Source organism: Limanda limanda, chromosome 20 (genome assembly GCF_963576545.1).
Source record: "Limanda limanda chromosome 20, fLimLim1.1, whole genome shotgun sequence".
Taxonomy (NCBI): Eukaryota; Metazoa; Chordata; class Actinopteri; order Pleuronectiformes; family Pleuronectidae; genus Limanda; species Limanda limanda.
Genome location: NC_083655.1, coordinates 14904125 through 14924073, shown reverse-complemented (window position 1 = coordinate 14924073; position 19949 = coordinate 14904125). Strand labels below are relative to the sequence as shown.

The window sequence follows — 19949 nt, the reverse complement described above, 5'->3', positions numbered from 1 at the left end:
AAAGCCCTCCCCTGCTCAAGGCTGCAGTTTCTAATTAAACCTCGTGGGGCCTCGGCGAGGCCGGCAGGGCTGTCAAAGAGCCGCAGACAGTTTCCCAGCAAACAAGCAGAGACTGAGGGCACTATCAAAGTAATGAACCTGAGGCCAGACTCCTAACCCCACGTAAAGTCTGCACGCCGAGGCTTTTCCACTCTAATGAGGGGAAGCGATTAAGCCGCCGGGTCGTGTTGCTGACTTCAGCTGCAGCTCAGAGAGTTTCGGAGAGTTGCAACGTGTCCTCCCACTGTTTTTATTAGCACCTCTAATGCCGGGAAGAACATACTAATGGGGCTGCAGACGTGACCGAGGGGGCCAAGGAAAATGACTGTTGCAATGACAGGATCAACCAAACAAAGGCTGGATTTCATGCACCTTCATTGTAATTTAAAACCGCAGCCTAAAGAAAAAGGAGCTCTTTTATTATAAATAACTTTGACTAAGCTCCATAGCGTAGACACAGAAACAAGAGGGGGTTCATAGGCTCGTTTGACAAACCCAGTTGGGTCTCAGGGGCCAGATGGTGCTCATTGGAGGTGGACACAGGCGAGAACTAAGCCCGACTGAGAAATCCCGCCTTACCTTTCCAAAGTCCCTGACGTCGAAAAGGTCGAAGGCCTCGAACAGCTCGCTCTTCTTCATGCCGAATGTCTCGCTGCATGCCGCCAGGAAGGTCCTGATATTCTTCAGGCACAGGAACTGCGTTGGGGGGGACAGAAAGGTTCGTCAGCCAGTGACTCACATAGAAAAAACTAACAGGCAGCAATGTGTTATCTTTTCGTTTTTCTTTGTCTGCTTGCTCTCGCTCTGTTTGTCTAATAGTGGCGTGCGGCTTTGGACACTGGAGGGCCACAGCTGTGACAGACAGATGAATCAGTGTTTACGGGAAACGCACGAGAGAATCTCGGTTCCTTAGTGTGATGCATTTCCAGTAGAAATAGGCCAGCAGACTGGTGGCTAATTAGGGAAGGACAATGCAACAGAGCAGGGAGAGAAAGGCAGAGATCTTATTTACTCCCCCTGTTACAGTACGATGTCTCCGCTGAAGTTATGTAATCAAAAACAGAAGTCATACTTTAGTAATGAGCTTTCAATGTTAGTGACAAAATCCAGTCCTCATTATGTGCGAAGATGGATTCCAGTGTTTATGTGTTTATGTGTTGATGTGTTTATGTGTTTATGTGTCTGTCACACACTGAAGGGAGAGACGTTTCCCACAACACCCGATGAGGTAGGTAAGATCCACACAGGTTATCCATTACCCACAAGCCCACCGTTCTTTCTGGATGTCGACAGGCAGATATGATGATTAGGTTCATCATATGCGACCGTTTACCTACCATCAAGTGTACACACAGATACCTGTAGATTGAAAATCAACAGGCTGCAAGAAGCTGCAGCAGTAACTACAATTCAGCACACAGCATAGTGCCCTCCGTCACTTTGGCCGTGTATATAGTTTTTTTGGAGCCTTTCACTCCTTCACTCGTCCACTGGGGAGCTACTAAAGCAGATTTTTCACAATGAGAGAACTTTCCAAACTACGTCACCAACAGATTCGGGAAACACATAAGGCACAGGAGCGATAACTGCAGCACCTATAGTGGCTACCTGTATTACAAGATATCAGTTTACCATGGTGCATTTAGAGGGAAACAGACAGGAAAGTGGAGTTGGTTTCATGCTTCATGAACACTTGATTTTATACATAATACTGTTGCTGTCAAAAGTAATAGTGTTTTCCTTACTTGAAGCCTGCTTAAAAACATTAATAATGACAACGAAAACTCCATTACAACATTTAGGCGTTACTGGAAAACATAGGTTAGATGGCACAAGCTGCACGTGGACATCTTACACTTAAAACTGGTTTTAACCTATTTTTACATGATTAATACAAATACAACTCCACAGAAGTCGTCCTTCTATTATATTCTCTGACCTGATGTTATGAGTTGGCAACGCAGTGCTGTTGTAATCTCTTGTGGTTTCTCACCTCCCTGTTGGTCAGGCCCGGAGACAGGTGTTCTGCTAACACTGGATTTAGTCCAGTTCAGACAAACACCTAATAAACTCCTGAGCTCAGTGCCAAGAGCTCATTGCTACTGAGCAACGAATTCCAGTACCACTTGTTACTATAGTTCATCAGATCAGAGATACAGCACTGTAGCTGTATGCTCCCGCTAGTGCAGTTTCAGTCTATATGGGGTTTTTTCCAGGTCAACATGACCTTTGACCCCTTTGACCACTGAAATCTAACCAGTTCATATGTGAGTCCAAGTGACTACTGGTCAAAATATGAAGAAATTCCCTTCGGCAGACTTAAGACATCATGTTCAAGAAGACAAAAACATATTTTTGGAGGTCACAGTGACCTTCAACTTTCACCATTGAATCTTTATCATGTCACCTTTGAGTGCCAGCAAACATTTCCTCAAGTCATTCTTGAGATGTTGTGTTCACAAGAATGACAGATGAAGGAATAACCTAAACATAACTATACTATAACATATAGTTTACCTCAGAGTTGTAACACTATTCTTTTGCAAAACAGTATTTTTTTTTTTCTACTACCCAAATAAATTGTATGTTAGTTTGATATTAACAAGGTGACGTAGAAAGGTTGTTGCCAACACATGAAAATACATTATGCGGGTATGCTCAGGAAGAGAAGAACAACAGGACAGGGAACACTGGGCTTAATTACAGCTGGGGGTGCACCATGACCAAGAAATCCAACAATCAATACAGTTACTCCTCTAATAAACAAGGTTGTTTACTGAGAGCGCCACGTCTGCAGCCTAAACCTTGAGATAATGATCTTTAATGGGGCTTCGTCCAGAAGCTATTCATCTGAATTATGTGCTGAATGTCGCCCAAGAAAAACAAAGCCACTGAGAAATAAAGCCACAGTGTTGGGCAAGCTCCTCTAAGGTGGAGTCCTGTCTGCAGACAGGGAGGGGGAAGAGGATGGTGTCAACATATCTCAGTTAGCCAACGTGCAGATAGCCCATCAGCCTTCCTGTCGCTGATACAGGATGGAACAAAAGAGGGCGCTGATGAAAGACATTATCAGGAAGTGATGTTTTTTTGCCACATCACAGTGAACCACTGGGTTTGTGTTGACCTGATGAGATCATCTTTAAATGGGCGTTCGACAGCGTTTCCTCAAATTGAACCTGTCACAAGCAGGTCGTTCCACGTGAGTAGCGTGTGACGGCACTTTTGAAAAGTGACACCGGCGCCAATACTGTCACAACACACTATTACAGCCGAATATCAGCGGTGAGCAGTGAAGCGTTGTGGCTGCATTAGTAGAAGATGTGAAGAAAAATGAAGCTGCACTGCAGGAGGACTACAAAGTTATTGACAACTAAAATATCTTCACTTTTACTGTTGCCGCTGAATAGACAAAATGCATTAAAGCTAGGGTTGGAGCTTTGTCATTGGACCTCTTGACAAAGCTCTGGTCAAGACAAGCAGGTCAGTAACATATATTGAAATATCACACAATATGAAGGATTCAAATTAAAAGTATTTGTTACATGGGAGCTTTGTTGTTTCACTTTCTCCACCTCAACATGGTGTTTAGTGCAGCTACTGCATCTATGACCTTTTTTTCCAAATTCCCCAGAGAAAAGTTTCCATATACGAATGATTGATCATCATATCCTCTTCTTCTTCTTCTTTTTTTTTTCCAGTGGTTGACAACTTTTACAGGAAGTGGATTTCATGATTTCACGTGCTTTCCTGTTCCTTAAAAAGAGCCCCGCTTCCATATCAGTAGCAGGTAGAAGTCAGATTGAGGTCCTGTTCGGCAACGTGGGACAAAATGATTTGGTCAGAATTGTATTGAAAAGGATGGAGGCTGAGCAGAAGAAACAAAGCAACCAAACTCATGTTGTTATTGCCGACACACCTCCACCCTTACGGTCCAGAGCGAGATCAAATTTGCCCATGCATCAAACGCTCTCCGGCTGAATTAGGCTTAACAGAGGCCCTGAGAAGAATGAGAGCAGCCCGCAGCCAGAGTGCTCCAGATAAGAGTCGGCGTAAAGCGGCGAGTGAGCAACGAGTGAATAGTATTCCGTGTTTACACTTGTACACATCACTTTCTTTTATCACGCGAGCACATCCTGTCTGCCTGGAGTCTCTGGAGAGTCCCACAGGACCTCTGCGTATTATCTGAGGGAAGCAGCCTCACAGAGCATGTTTGAAAGACACTGTCTCTGCTGCACTGAGCTCAAGACAGTGGAGGGAGACGCGTATCAACCAGAGCAGCATGAGGCAGCATCTCTGTCAGCTTCTCTCCCTTATTTGGGATTGACTCTCTGGTGCTCACAAAGTGAATAGCTGGACGTGTGTGTGTGAGCACTGTATTACAGTCAACATTAAATATACTTGTATTCTCATTTATTTTAATGATTTACATGTGCAGGGTATTAAGTACTAGACAAACCCAGCCTATGTGACAGATCCCAACCTGAACCCCAAATATCATTTTATGATTTTTGTCAGAATCCGGTCTAGATCCCAATGGGCTCAGGTTGGGAACCCACACCATTATGTACACTTTGACACTGTCGTTAGAGCAAGAAGCCTGTTCTGCCACTTAAAAAGAATCATGTCTGTGAATATGAGGAGGCAACCAGCGCCAGTGGAGCACGTCCCAAATCCAAACATCTTTTACTGCTGCCACACCTTATACGATAAGTTGGGTAAGAGATAGATAGATACCACTTGACAGGAAAGGCTCCTCCTTCAAAAACTTTAAAATTAAGTCATAAAATAACTGTGATGGCCGCTGCCAACAATTTCATCGAGCTGCCAAGCTCTCTTGATATCCTGATCAATGTAAGTATTCTCTGAGGTGTTGTACAAGCTTAGACAGAGTCAGTAGTTATTATATCTCCATGGGCCAGGCCTGGTTCCCAAAAACAATTTGAAATGATATTTGGGTTCGGGTCAGTCATGTTAGCTGGGCTGTATATATATATATTGTTTTATGCAAATGAGGGAAAACAAGCAATAACCATGTTTGTCAGAGACGGGGTAACACAGACGACTCTGCATGTGGCTCTGGTCGGGCTCGGTTAGATTTCTCTTGTGCTTGGCCGAGTTTAGAAAAATAATGCCTCTCTACTTATGCTACTGAATTAGTCTCAGAAGAAATAGAAGAAGAAAAGCATTGCCAGGTAGCGCTATATTATATCACTTACGATATGAAATGTGAGGTATAGCAAATGTATTTCAAGATAAAGCTAAATCATTACGAGATAACGCAGAAGTAATCCCCATAAGAGCAACTATGTGGAATATAAAGCACAAAAATATTCCTGTGAGACGAGCCATCTTGCTGCTGTGCTTTTGATGTGTCGGGTCCTGCTCTGTATCCACAGTGAGAGTCAAATATCCAAGTCTCAGCTCCATAGCAACAAGCTGCAGCCTTTTATGGCCCCTGTGTGTATTGTGGCGCTTAATGAAATCCTGTTCTTGCTCTCTCATAGATCTGCGCAATGAAACACAGCCAGAGATTCGCGGCTTAAACCTTTCTGAGCATCGATTAATGGCAATCAAGTAGATGATTCTCTTGCAAAGGGGAATCAAGGCCTGTGCAAAGAATCTAATTTGGTGTTTAAAGCTGTCTCTCTCCCGCCCTCACTCAGAGCCAGTCTGGGAGGGCGATGAGGGAAATTATTGAGAGGAAATCATGCAGACGTAAAGGGAGACAATGCTCAAAGACATCAGATTTAATCCCTGATGGTTTACATCGATGTGCGCAGGACAAGTCGTATCCAGTGGATGACATATTGCAGTCTAAGAGATTGGGTCACATCCATGTCACGTTGGAGCGTTTGTCAGCTGCAGCACCAGGAAATGGGAGGCGGGTGTAGGCGAAGGTCTGCTGACACTGACAAAACCGACAGTCTCTGTCAGTCGGAGGTCCGTGGACAGCCTGGCCAGACAGCTTTCTTATATTAATGAAATACTGTCCAAATAACGCAGCGTTCAGCAGCTCTTCATACTGCAGTATCAGTATCAGTCCCCCATCTCTGGTTTAAGGTGTGATAACCCACACACTTGGTGCACCAGCCTGGAAAGCAGTGACGTAAAAGGCTGATTGTGTTTCCAGTCACTTTTTCCGGTCACTTTCATGACTCTGAATAATCCCTGTTAGCTGCACGGTGACAACCTCGTTATCGCCTCTCTCATCACATTTCCTGAAATGGACTTCTGTGTTTCCAGGTCCTGCTCCAGCTGATCCTTGCAGTGTTGCATAATTGTAACAAATTAACAAGCAAACAGCTGTTACTGGCTAAAGCTGCATGAATATGAAGTGACATAAAAACAACATGTAATGTGTTTCTCAGTCAAAATGGCAAACCCACACAAAATGATCATATGACTCTACCGTGACTCTCAGATCTACTGTTTATGGTTTATTCTCAGTTCTCATCAACCTCTTTTCACATAACCTACTCAGCAGCGAACTGCAGATGAGAAACTGGTGAACATAGTTGAGCATTTAGCATCTGAAGAGCCTGATGTTTTCCTCAGCAGGTGGTGGAGACCAAAAACTAAAGCTAAAAGAGAGAAAATAATTGGCTGTCAGGTGACGGAAAACACATCTCCCCACTAATGATGTTATTCCATGTGTGCAGCAGCTTGTTGCCCAGTCTTCAAGTGACCAGAAATATATGTAACAGCAGGATCAGCTTCTCTCTGTGCCTGCAACACAACCGGCCCAAACGGTTTGTGCAGATCTTTTAATGGAATTGTGAAAGGCTTTTGACACAGTGGACTTGGCGAATACTCGAAAATATTGGCTCATCTGAGCATGCTGTAACTTGATTTTCAAACTACTTGTCAGCTGAATCATAATGTGTCCAGGTTGCTTTGTCTTCCTCTTTTCTCCTTCCTGTATGAAAAGGCGTACCCCAGGGTTCATACAAGGGCTTCACCATATATGTCACTAATCCGTGTGATAATTTATCAAATGCTGACCTATTTATGCAGGCTGATTTCCGCTCAGAAGTTTTCCATTTCCAATAAGAGAAATGAGACAGTAGTAATGGATTACAGGCCATGTTGCTCAAGCTCAGTTCTGAAAAGACCACTGACCTCTGAAAAACAACAATAAGAGAAGCGCGAAAATCTCTGCATCTTCCCCTTTGCGTTGTCAAACAACCAAAGTGCATCACAGCCATCTGGTCCCCAAGACAGACGCAGCCTGTTGCTCCTGCGTGTTCTCAAGGTCGTCTGACTGCATTAACATGTATTTACGTGTGTACAGTTATGGTATAAAGGTTAATGAGATCAGCTGTAGTGACATTTTAAATGAAAGGAGCGGAGATGACAGGAAACAGTCCCCCTGATACCCGACCCCACCTGAACAGGCACAAGGCCACGAGGGAAAACTCTGTACCTCCCCCACATCACCAATGAGTGTCTCTGCTGCAATTTTCTATTAAATCCTGGTTTTAACCCCAATGACCTCCAGATATAAGTCCCCCACCCCCAACTAGACAACAGAATTGAATTAGTGTGAGAGTGTGAGATGTGAATCTTCTCGGCCATGGCAGCACTTTGTAAGGGTGTGAGGGGTAAACGGGGGGGGGGGGGGGGGGGGTATATACGGAGGGAACCCTGGAGGAATGGAATATCCCATAAATTGAGTGACACATGCATCTCATACACATGAATGTATGAATGCACAAACACTGAGGCGTGAATGGTGAGCAGTCACCTCCTCCTCCTCCTCCTCCTCCTCCTCCTCCTCCTCCTCCTCCTCCTCCTCCTCCTCCTCCTCCTCCTCCTCCTCCTCCTGGAAGACTGTGTTTAAAAAACTGTGAATAATGCTTCGCTCTGCTGCATGAATGAGGATGGTCAACTGCTGTCTGACTGTCGGATGTGTGTGCGTGTGTGTGTGTGTGTGTGTCTGAGTGTCTGTGTGTGTGTGTGTGTCTGTCTGTCTGTGTGTTTGACTAATGTGGTTCCCTGAAAGCTGACACTTTATTAGCACTTGGATTTTCCAAATCCCAGCCTCAGAAATGCCTCTGATACGGACTGTATGTAAATGAAATGAGCTTTTCTCGAAGATTTCCACCAACTTGGTTGAGTGGTCATCAATAAATGGTTCTGATTCTGTTTTTTAGAGTCGAAGGTCAAACAAGAAGCGATTTGTAGGGAGTGTATCATTAGCGAGAACTGTAGCTACAATGATAGCAATTTGAAATGTTTCACACTTGAAGGGAACTACACATAGTTATTTAAAGTCATCCCTTTCTATGTGGTTCTTTATTTATTTTTAAGTCAAAACTTCAATGAACTTCTATATATTCAACCTCTAATTGAATTTGTTTTTAAAAGGGTTTAACTCAAACTAGTTCAGAAAACAATGATAGAAATCATCATTTCCATACAGGGTGAGTAGCAGAAAGCTTTAAAATTACATAACGTCTTTTGTTTTTTTAAAAGGAACTTGTATTAGATCGGTAATCGGTATAAACCGATTGTGTGTGGGAAGGGAAAATGGTATCGGATTGTCTACCATTTCCTTGCCTCAAAGTTTTCGTAGATTTTCAACCCCATGACACAGTGCATTTCTATATTTCTTCATAATAATACTGACAACATGCTGAGCAGGCCAATAAATAGTCCTTATTGGTTTGTTAGTGTCTCCCTTACACAAACAAGGACGTTCCCATATCCAACAAACAGCGACCACCCATCACCTCCACCCAAGCAAGACACCTTATACATGACAGTCTTTGCAGGATAAGACATGGAATCAACAAACAGCAGCGTTATCCATCTCCATACAGGGTCACATGCACATGCACCAAAAGGCATGTATGACACGTACACAGAAGCATGGATGTTTATTTAGGCAGTCTTACACTTTTCTGTAGGGCTTAACCACAGTGCTCGGTTTCCACTACAGTGAATCTGACAGTTGCAAACATGCACAGAAGCACACACACCCGCACACACACACACTTTTCTGCTGGCTGCCACTATGGTTGTATCATCTGGATAAACATAGGATTCTTGACTGCTCTCATTCTTCCACAAAAGCAAAGCACTGGCATCTGCATCAAATGAAAGGGACTGACTGTCACTATCATATGTTAGTGTAACTATTATCATAGGAAGAGAGTTATATAATATAACAAATCATGTAAATAGTAATAAAGCTTTCAAAGTTGTACTGTTTGCTTTGAGATCTCCTGTATTGTGGATATGAAAATGTCACTCTCAATGATGATGGTTTGAGAGTAAAGACAATAGACAGTATTGACTTTCTCTGAGCTTTCAGAGCACTCAGCAGTGATTAACTGACCCCCCCCCACACCCCCGACATAGGGAACTGAGTAACACAATAAACATCGACTGCAGGTACATTCTCCACCACTGAATAACGCCTAATAAAATCTGCATTTACATTATCTTTACTTTACCGTACACCGGAGCAGAGCTCTTTAACGGTGGGCTTCGGATCAGGCCTGTTACCTTGGTGACGGAATGAAAGGTCAGCGCACGGCGTGCACGTGCACTCGCGTGAGTGAGGTGCAACACAATCTTGTCTATGCGAGTATCTGCGTTCATGCCAGCGCACATAAAGCGCTGCATGAACGTGCATGTCATCGTGATGACACTGCGGAACGAATCAGTGCGACTCCATTACGCCGAACAGGAATTTCTGCGGCAACCTGGCCTGTCCGCTGTAATGTGGCGTTTGCACTCCGACATGTGCGACGCTTTCCTCACAATGAATCACCGAGGGCAGCCAGGCGACAGGAACCCAGGGGAGGTCATCAGGAGCCTCACGAGCTGCGGCCAAACACTCTACATACTAGTCGCATGCAATTTGCAGTATGTGAAGTATGTGCAGTGTTAGTATGCAAACTGTGGAGTATCAGTACGCACACAATATAGATGAGAGTGTAGCAGTGACTGATTAAATGTGACCCGTAATTCTTTGCGCCTCATTGTTCCCATAGAAACAAGACAGAAGGCTACAGATTGTACATAACAGGACGGATGATAAGAAAAGGAACCAACAGCAAAATCATGCACCAAAATTATCATAATATAAACGTCTATTCAGAAGCAGAAGAGCTTCATCCTCTGGCATTAAGGTCACATCCAGTGGATATTAAGAATTTACAGAGAACTACCACAGACTGTTTTCTAGTACCGATCAGTCTGCTGGGCTATCACCTCCCCAATAAATAATGTTTCAAATTGGGTTGTCAAAATGCCAAAATTTTAGACTTTGATAAAAAAGATCATACTCTATACCACTTTCAATAAAAGGATAATGAGTAGAAAGCTCCTCTTATGTTGAGCACTATTATTCATGGAAACCTTTTTTGAATTAATACATATTTTTGGACTTATTAATGAATACAAGGAATGGATGTACACGTAAAAAGAAACAGAAAATGGATAATGATAAACTATTGTATGAGCATTGTCATGGTGTCGCTTTTGTTAATCAGCAGATGAAATAATCACCATATGAATCCATAATGTAAACAATCGATAGTTACAGCTCTATGCAAACAGTTAAATGAAACAGTTATGAGCGTCACCTCAACAACGTGCAGATGCATGACCAGTAATAATCTAATGATATTCAAGTATAATTGTCCCATAGGTGCAAAATGTAGTACTTTTATATTTAATACTTGTAGGAAACATAGTATTACTACAGTGTGTATTAGTACTTGAACTGAAGCGCTCCTTATTCTGATTGTAGATCTGCTCTACTACATTTTAACAGTATTGAAAATGGAATTAAGGGAGTTTGAGGAAGTATCAAATTTGTTTTATTTAACTATAAAACAAACCACAGACTAACCAGTAAAGCAATGGTTACTCTCCTTAACAAACACATAAAATGGAAAATAAATTGTAGTGGTGAAAAGTGTGTTTGAACAGTAGTTTTTCCATCCAGTGCTCCATTCTTACAACTCCCTTCTGGTTCATTATCAAGTACATTACAGTTCAGTTCCAGTGACAATCCCACGTTTGACTTCATTCCTAATTACACTAATTCTAATCTGAGCCCCAATGTCTAAAATCTTGGTAACATTTACATTTGAGAAGTCTTGCTTTAAGTTTTCCCTCACAATCCCTATCTGGAGTCCATATGAGAGAAATGTATCTGGATCTGATTTTCTAACTCTCCGTCGTTCTCTTTCTCCCACGCTGTCTCGCTCTAACTTTTTTTGTCTCTGCGAGCGACGAGCGGAGCCTTTGAAGCCCGCTGCTCCGAGACTTCAATGTGCGAGCGCTGCTTCTCTCTTCGCTGCTTGACACCACAGGACCCAAAGTCTCTGCTTGATGAAATATACATACACGCCATGTAAAATGTATGATGGCTTTCTCTGAGTTTGCTTTACGTACAAATGTAAAAACGTAAGTCGAGCTCGCCTGAAGTCATGTTCGGGTCAGCGTTGAGTTCAAACCTGTGTCTGACCTGTGTTATTATCAGTCAAGAATCAACTCAGAAGTGAAAGTTATATGACATCTTATGATGTTGCACTCGCCTTCTCACGTGATGACAGCTTCTTATCTGCATGGATTAATTTACTCTAGACTAGAGGAACTCGATTAAAAATCTGAGGTCTGCTCATATTAGAATACTAGATGTATCATCGTCTGTGTGTAGTCGACAACTGACAAATCAAAGAAACTATAAAGCAGTACTATTTTAGGAATATTGATATATTGATGTCAGTTTTTAAATTGAACTTGAGGGATTCTTTTCTAAGAAAGCTTTTTTTTTAATTAAAATGTGCCAATTATGTTTCCTCTTTTCCTCTTGTTCCTTTTCGACTCATTTCCAAAAAGGTTTTAATTTTCAAACTTTTCTCTGACTCACTTCTCACTCTCTGATTCGATTGGCCTCACGTGAGATGACTCACAGCACATGCAGTTGGTCTGTGAGTTGCCTTGCCGACTTAACCCCTGCCATAAAGGATAGGAGAGCTGCGCTGGTTCAAATAAAAAAACGATCTGTCATGTGTGTGTTTATGTTCTAGCATAATATACCAATCAGCAGTCTTTCTCTGTGTTGAAATAAACATACTCATATGTGCATCAACAGCTTTCATGGGCATCTCTGTGTCGGTGTAACGTTTCCCTTCTCATCTCTTTGCAGACGTGCGCCGTCGACGCTCGTTAATAACGCTCTGACTTTCACTTTCCGAAAATGAGGAACGGGCCTCGGAGTCTTTGAAGCCGACTCCAGGAGGCGCAGAGTGAAGAGAGAGGCGTCTTTTTCTCTTCATTGCGTCTGACATCTCACTGCTTTGGTCTGAGCTTGATCAAGCGCATGTTTAGTTTCACTTCCTTCCTCTATTCCATTTCCTGATTTCCTGTGCATGCTGAGGCCGCAGTGTGCGAAAGATTTGCAGCCGCTGTCCTCATTCTGAGTCTGTTTTTTCTTTCTTCTCAAGGTTTGTATTTGAATCAATATATAAAAAAAAAAACACAAGCACACACAACACAAGCAGCTATATGCCTTTTTAAATAGATGCATCACTCTTGGTTTATTTTAGCACACCCTTAAAGTGCAGTCCCTTTAACGCAAAGCAGAATTCACCGCAACATCGACCCACATGTTCCAAGAAAGAGAAGGATGGAGAGAGTGAGCGCTCCATGTTCCTCTTAATGCAGAGCCACCGATTTTTGCACAGAACCGGACAAAAACAGCCACTGATTATGTGGCGTTTTTTCTCCGGTAGAGACAGAAAGCAGCATTTGCTGTGGTCGAGCTTTGTCTAGACGGTGTAATTGTTTCATTACAGGCCTGTAAACCGACGATCAAAGAGGGTGAACATGTTACTTTACGCTGATCTTCGCTGGAACTCTGAGCTCTTTGTCTCCAGCCTTGTAAACTTCCCAATTTCTTGCGGACATGCACAGAGTAAACAGCACGGGCTGCGTTTTGTGCACTTCCATATTTCCTCATCTGTCACCGGAAAGGACGCTACGACACAAATCAACTAAATAAATGCGTAAATAGACTCATCCCAGCTTCTCCGTCTTCTAATATCACTGCTTTTTCATCCTGCATCCTGTCCTCTGCTAGCTCTTTGTTCCCTGAGCTTCATACAAATCACCTTATACACACAATTACTGCAGCAGAATGAGAAGCAGCCAACATCACACATGTGGACCCTCCAGAGCTTCCGATGCAATGTGCTTTAATTACGCAGCTATAACCGCAGCACAGTGCATTAACCCTTCAGGGCCCTTTATGTCCTCAGAGATGTGTCTGCTGGGGACCAGGCAGGCTCTTTGTAGCCCCCCCGTACTTTCACTGCCTTTGTCTCTGCGTCTCATGGGTCCCATGGGTGAGGCCACAGTGGAGTCCCATGTGTTAACACCGGCCAATGATAAAGTAGCTGCCACGGTCCTCATGAATTATGCAGGAGGGGAAGCAACTCCACCCTCAGTTACGTTAATGTAATTTTGGGGGTGGGGACAGAGGGTGGAAAGTTGCCGGAAGGGGGGGTGTCCTTGCATCCAGGGATGTGCAAGTCGAGGGTGGTGGTATCCAGCCACACGTGGTGGGAATGTGTGAGAAAGGGGAAGACACGAGTCGTGATCTCTTTAGAAGCTATAGGCGGGTCACGTTCATGTTCATGTTCATGTGTTCATCGTGGGATAGTGCAACATTTTTCTCTGGTGAACAGGAAGTAATACACTTCACACGAAGCACAGAAGCTGCTTTTCACGACCACCATGGTTCTTCTGATAAAGAAGTGAGAACCACCAAAGAAACTCAGGCTACATCCATACCATCAACTATCCTACAGAGTATTAGAGCTTCTGAAACTGAGAAGTCTCTAAACCCGCTGTCCATGTTTTAGTTTACAACTTCGAGGCTGAGTTTTAGTCTGGATGGGCAGAAATGAAGATGTTTGGAAACTATGACGAAACTGATTGGGTCTTTTGGATCACCATGTAGCCTTCACTGATTGTCACATGACTCTCACAGAAAACAACAGGCTTGGGCCTCGGCTACCAGCGTAGAACACAACTTCTTGGTCTTCGCTAACAGCTGTGGTGCAGTTAAAGTCTGCATTTTACAACCAAAACTTCCTGTGTACACCAGCACACACATGCCCAGTGTACGTGAGTGGTCGTGTATTCAGGTGTGTTAGTGCAGACAGGGATAAGAACAAGTTTTTATAATTTCCCATTACTTTCTAATAGACAGGTGGGCCATGGGAAATGCAGTCCAAAAAACACTGTAGTGACAAGTCAGTAGCATTAAAGTAGTCCCTGAGTACAACATATCCTCACGTGAACTCTGTAAATACATGATTTTGTGCATAAACCTTCTGCTAATTTGCCTCTGAATGGAGTTTCATCACTGGCTCAGAGTGAGTAAGTCCACCCAGCCATGCATAAAACAAACTGCACCTATAAATAACCCAGGCCAGCCACTGAGCACCCTTCTACACATTGTGTCATTATGTCAACTGGCTGACAGCAAACACTGAACTATTGATGCCTCTCTGTTAGTAATCCTATTGGTTCTAGCACAACTTCTGATTGTAAATGGACTGATCAGCTCCTCTTACAGCCCCAATCTGGTTTCCTCCCAGGTCTCCGGGTAAGCAGATCCTCAGACGGTGGATTTCCACTCCTACTGATGACATTAGAACCCTCTCTGCTTCTCTTTTCCAACTGTCCACCTCCACAGTTAGAGAGCGGTGGCCGTGCATCATATTGACCGCACGACTGTGACATTGAGTTTGGAGTGTTGTGTTTTTTTTATTCCAGGAAACAAGGCCCACTCCCCCAACCCCCGTCCAGTACAACATGGGACAGATATTGGAGCTTTAATCACCTGTTTTGGATCAGATGAAAGGTTTAGGTAATCCGTTACATTATATTACTGCAGTGCGTGTGTGTGTGTGTGTGTTATTAATTTTCCTGCAGGTCTGCAGGCTCAGTGGGTGGGCGTCTACCTCACTGTGTTGTCACCGAGGCAGATTCACTGTTATGAAGGTGAATATTAATCTGGCCGTGGCTCCGGCTGTCCTCTTACTGAAGCAGATGGTCTCTGACAAACAGGAGCCATGTGGTCAGAGCCCTCCCATCTATCCATCCATCCATCCATCCATCCACCAATCCATCCTTCCACCTTATATGTTTTCATCTCAATAAAAAAGGCAATGTAATAAAATGTGTTATTACTTATACATGTTATTAATCCTGTGAGATGAATCCACTTCTCTGCTCAGGAAGCCGATAACAAACTGTTATTATTGTCACTAAGCCTTCATCCACTGTGTCTTCATCACCTATAGGGGGCAGACTGAGGAGACCTGTGTACATAACGGTCCAGTGTTGCCCAACAGTAACAGTAACTCCAAGTTTGCTGTTTTGAGAAAGTAAACTCAAAGAATATGTATTAGATTCATACCAGTCACTGTGTAACTTTACGCAGCACCAGCAGGTCCAGTTGGGTTACTTCCAAATTTTCTATAATTATTTCGCAGTTTTGTGTTTACTTGATCACTATGATAAAAACGTAAGTGGTGAAACAATAATAAAGACCTGTGCGTAGAGGTAAGGAGCCCTGCGTTTCTTCGGCATGTATTCCGTACACAAACTTGGACTGGAGTGACTAAAATGTCAAAGATTATCATTTGTTGACATCTTATTTGTGTGGTTTTCCGCCCTCGGAATACTGGGTTGGAGGTGCAACGAGCGGCGGATCCAAGATGTTAAAAAGTTGAAACTTCTTCAAACAAATTACTAATTAGTGGTTATTATCATCCCGAATTCAAAATATGACTATTATCGTTCATACAGACATTCACTGGTGTTGTAGCAATAATGCGGGTTTGCAGGAAAGCAAGATATACTGTAAACTGGTATAATCCCAACGGGGTCTGGTTCCGCACTGCATCGGGGTTGTAGTTTCGAAGCGAGGGTTTGTTTTTTTCTCCTGCTCTCACCTGTGACATCTGCGGCCGAAGGTTGATCTCCTTCAGGTTGATGACCTGCGCCCTCAGGTTGTTGAGCAGATGGCACAGCAGCACTCCATCCCGGAGCGTCTGCGCCAGGTCGAACACCTGAGCGCCCTCCCACGTCACCCGGTGGCTGGCGGGCAGCACCTTGCAGTTGATCAGCCACAGCGCGCATTGCTTCCAGTACTCCATCATTATTGATGCGTGCGTAAAAGGGTTCGGGTTTCTGGTTTGTTCCTTTTTACGCACAGGGTGACAGCTCGACGGTGTGTCTTCACACCGGGTCCATGCCCGTTCCGCTCGCTGGGAGAAGCCGGTGGAGGAGCGGAGGCAGGCGGCCGCGCTGTGGAGGACACTCCGGTGTAGTGAGGCTTTGGATGGAGCGCACCCTGCTCTCTTCCTCTCTCTCTCTCTCTCTCTCTCTCTCCCTCCCTCTCTCTCTCTCTCTCGCTCTCTTCCCTCCCCCTCGCCCTGCTCCTCACCTCTTCCGCCCGCCACCCACAGGCTGCACGTGTGCTGCTGTCACCGACTGAACACTTTCTACTGCACACATTTTTTTTCCTTTTTATATTAATCAGCTCTTATTGAAAATCATATTTTATCTTTATGCAGATTACAGACATCCCACCTGCATAAACTGTAGAGATAACACCAATCAATAATAAGGATCAATTAGTGATGGAGCATGTTCCTGAGATTATTCCATTTCAATTATGCGACAGAAAGCTAATTATTTTCAGTCATTACTCTATCTCACTCTGGTTTTCAAGGGAGTAATCATCCTTTTTTTTTATCCGTGAAATTTCAATTTTATATACTTGCAATCATGTTAAACTGTATATGTTTTGTTTACACTGTACATATTTCTATTTTAGTAAAGTACCTTGAGCTTGTACTGAGTGTATATTTCACCATTCCCTTTTTGCTGCTGTAACACGGTATATTCCCCTATAGAGGGAGTAATACAGGACAATCTTATTATCATATCGTATATCTTGTTTTATCTCATCTTATCTTATCATATCGCATCGTATTGTATCAAATCGCGTCGCAACGTAATGTATCATCATGTCACATCGTTTCTTATTGCATCATATTGTTTGATATCATATTTCATCATGTCTTATCTTATCGTATCTCATTGTGTTTTATCTTATCTCATCGTATCGGATGTCAATAGGCAGTTCTAATGTCACTGTAAAAAGTAGTTTTTTGTGTAATTTTGTTCACAAACAAACTGATGGGGTTGAAAAAATAATCTCTTGGTTTGCATTCACAAACAAAGTGAATGCATCTCTCTATGACTATTATGTCCACAAAATGTTTCCTGCACATATGGACCACAATACACTGACTGTGTCTCAGTCAGTGTGTTACATTTGATCAGCTAATATAATTTGTATTTAATAAGTAATCTATTTTACGTTTATATATTCATGTGTGGCTGCATGTTCTTGTTGCTGTGATGCATCTTGGATGTTCCTAACCTTTCATTTGCATGAGTGAATCATTAGTGTTTGTAGGAAATGGTGTGTAAGAGCAGATGTGAGACAGCTGCACACACACAGGAGGTTTTTTGGTGCAGTAACAGTTCTGGTTTAAAAACAACTAAATGTTCCTGTCATGGACTGATAATAAGAGGCTCTCCTTATTTGCCTTATGGTAATTTGTGGTGCTGTTTCTGTGGAAGCCTGAAGTGTAGCTGGATTTTAACATTGTTGTACTTCCTCAAAGGGATGTTGATGCTTTCAACCAACGACATCAAGTCTCATTTGTTGACCTGTGTCAGAGAGTTTGCATATTTCAACCCTAAACTGTTTCCTTATTCCTCCCGAAGAGGAAAGGAACCAATCAGGTGTCATTAAGCCTTTTTTCAAGAAAAACCTACTTCTGTTTTTACATCATTGAAAGTGTCAGGTCTAATGAGAAGCAACACATGGACAACAAAGGATTTTAAATGATACAGACCAGTTTGCTTTTTTAATTTAAGAACACAAAGTTAACCTCAAAGTTAAATTAAACGCTAGCTCACCTGTGTGTGGTGTGTGAATGAAGGGGGCTGACACATTTTGGTTGACAGCACTTCACTGATGATGTGAATATCTTTTTTTTTTTGTTTTCTTCATTAGTAAAATTATTTTTTTGACTTATTCTGGATCTCAGCGAATCTCTTTCTTAACACGTCAGACAAAGAAACTCAGGCCCGACCTCCGCCGCTCAGTGACTTTTTGGTTTATTCCCTTAAGTCCCCACACTCTGAGACAAACATGTGCTAAAATGTACTTCATTCTCAAAGTAACAAGCATTAACTAATTTCTAACATATGAATTAGGTTCTTTGAACCAAAGGAGACGTCCCCTGGGCTTTACCCTGGTGGTGGTGACGACGGACAGAGCACGAAGTTGGGACGTCTCAGGAAGGATCCTGATTGGATGCTTTGAAGGGAGATGATTTGAGTATCAAGCATTTAAGTAGTGCAGGGATGAGGACGGGAAACTCACGGTACTGATTTAAGCTTTGACAGCTTACAGGTGATCGGCTCAAGGTGAGTGTGTAAGGCTGTGATTGGCTGAAAATAATGAATGAGCTGGTGGAGCCCAATGCTTTATTAATCAGGATGTGGGCCAATACCAGGTGACAGATTTGATTTAAGTTCTTATTGACTTATATTTTTTACAGATTACAGAAAGACTTGTTGTTGTTGAATAAATAGACTCAACTCAACTTCATTTAGCTGCTTTCGGATATGAACTGAACTCTGGAGATCCTGCGGACATTCCTAAATTTCACAGCTGGAGATCCTCCTGAGGATTCACCACGAGCGAGTGCACGTGTTGATAATGTGACGGACACAAAAATTAGGCAAATGAACTCACCAAAAATTCTTGTGTCATTGTGAACACATCTGGACCCAATTCATGGGACTTCCTCTGTAAATCAGGTCTGAAAACAATCCTTTTGTCTCTGATTTTAACAATTGGTTTTACCTAAATTATTCATGTGTTTATTTAATGATATATTGTAAGGTGTCCTTGGGTCAGTGAAATACATTTTATAATTATCACTATTATTAGTTGTTGTAGTAGTAATTATAATAATAATATCATTCTTATAGATTTAGCCTACAGTGCTTCACATGACAAGCTAAAAGAATAACATGGAAAAACGAATAAATCAATTAATAACAAGGGGATAAAATAATCATAATGAACACGGATGAGCAACAAATCAGCAGTGATTATAGCATCAAGCACTGTACTGATAAAAACAGGCGGTTATAATTGTATTGCAAAATGCATGCATCACGAGGCAGGAAACGTATGCACCAGAAATCCAATATGTGAACATGAATAAAATTACCTATACAGTCCGAGAGCTGCTAATCCCATCACCAGTGTCACTTGAAGATGTATGAATAAAGTATGAGCAGAAAAGATGGGAGAGAAGAAGTAAACCTTCCAGACTCGTTTCTGCTTTATACATGGGAATAAGATCCGCAGAGTTTGAAATGTGTTGAGAAAGGAAAGAAAAAGCTGCATACAAAGAAAGTATGTCAATGAATCACTCTGAGCGCATTTACATACAGTGAGTGAACACAGGCCTGTGCAAACAATACTGTGAAGATTACTCTCCGGCATCTGCGGTTGTAAACACTCGTGTTATCCTGAATTCCTCACTCTTCATCTTCCCCTCTCCATATTGGTGCGGAGGATTTGGATGGATGTCAGAGGAGTGGGGTTTTGTGTGTCCGCACAAAGACTGTTGAGAGAATGGGAGGCCTGAGTTTGTGCGGTTCACCGTGTGAGCCTCCAGCTTTGTCCTCCGCTGGCCGCACACCGGATGCCATGGCTGGCATAGCATGGATGACAGGAGAGGTGGCTCGTGGCCGGACGCTGGCATACCTCTCGG

General features: G+C 42.9%; 1 protein-coding gene across 1 annotated transcript in view; it reads right to left on the bottom strand.

Moving 5' to 3' along the window:
• Positions 1-16386, bottom strand: part of LOC133026943 (guanine nucleotide exchange factor VAV3-like) — an 89640-nt gene extending 73254 nt beyond the window's left edge. Inside the window, exons 1-2 of the mRNA XM_061093944.1 lie at positions 16029-16386; positions 619-735 (exon numbers count right to left, since the gene is read on the bottom strand). Coding sequence (XP_060949927.1) covers positions 619-735; positions 16029-16235 — 324 coding nt within the window. The 5' untranslated portion in view covers positions 16236-16386. The remainder of the gene's footprint in view (positions 1-618; positions 736-16028) is intronic.
• Positions 16387-19949: the final 3563 nt, after the last annotated feature.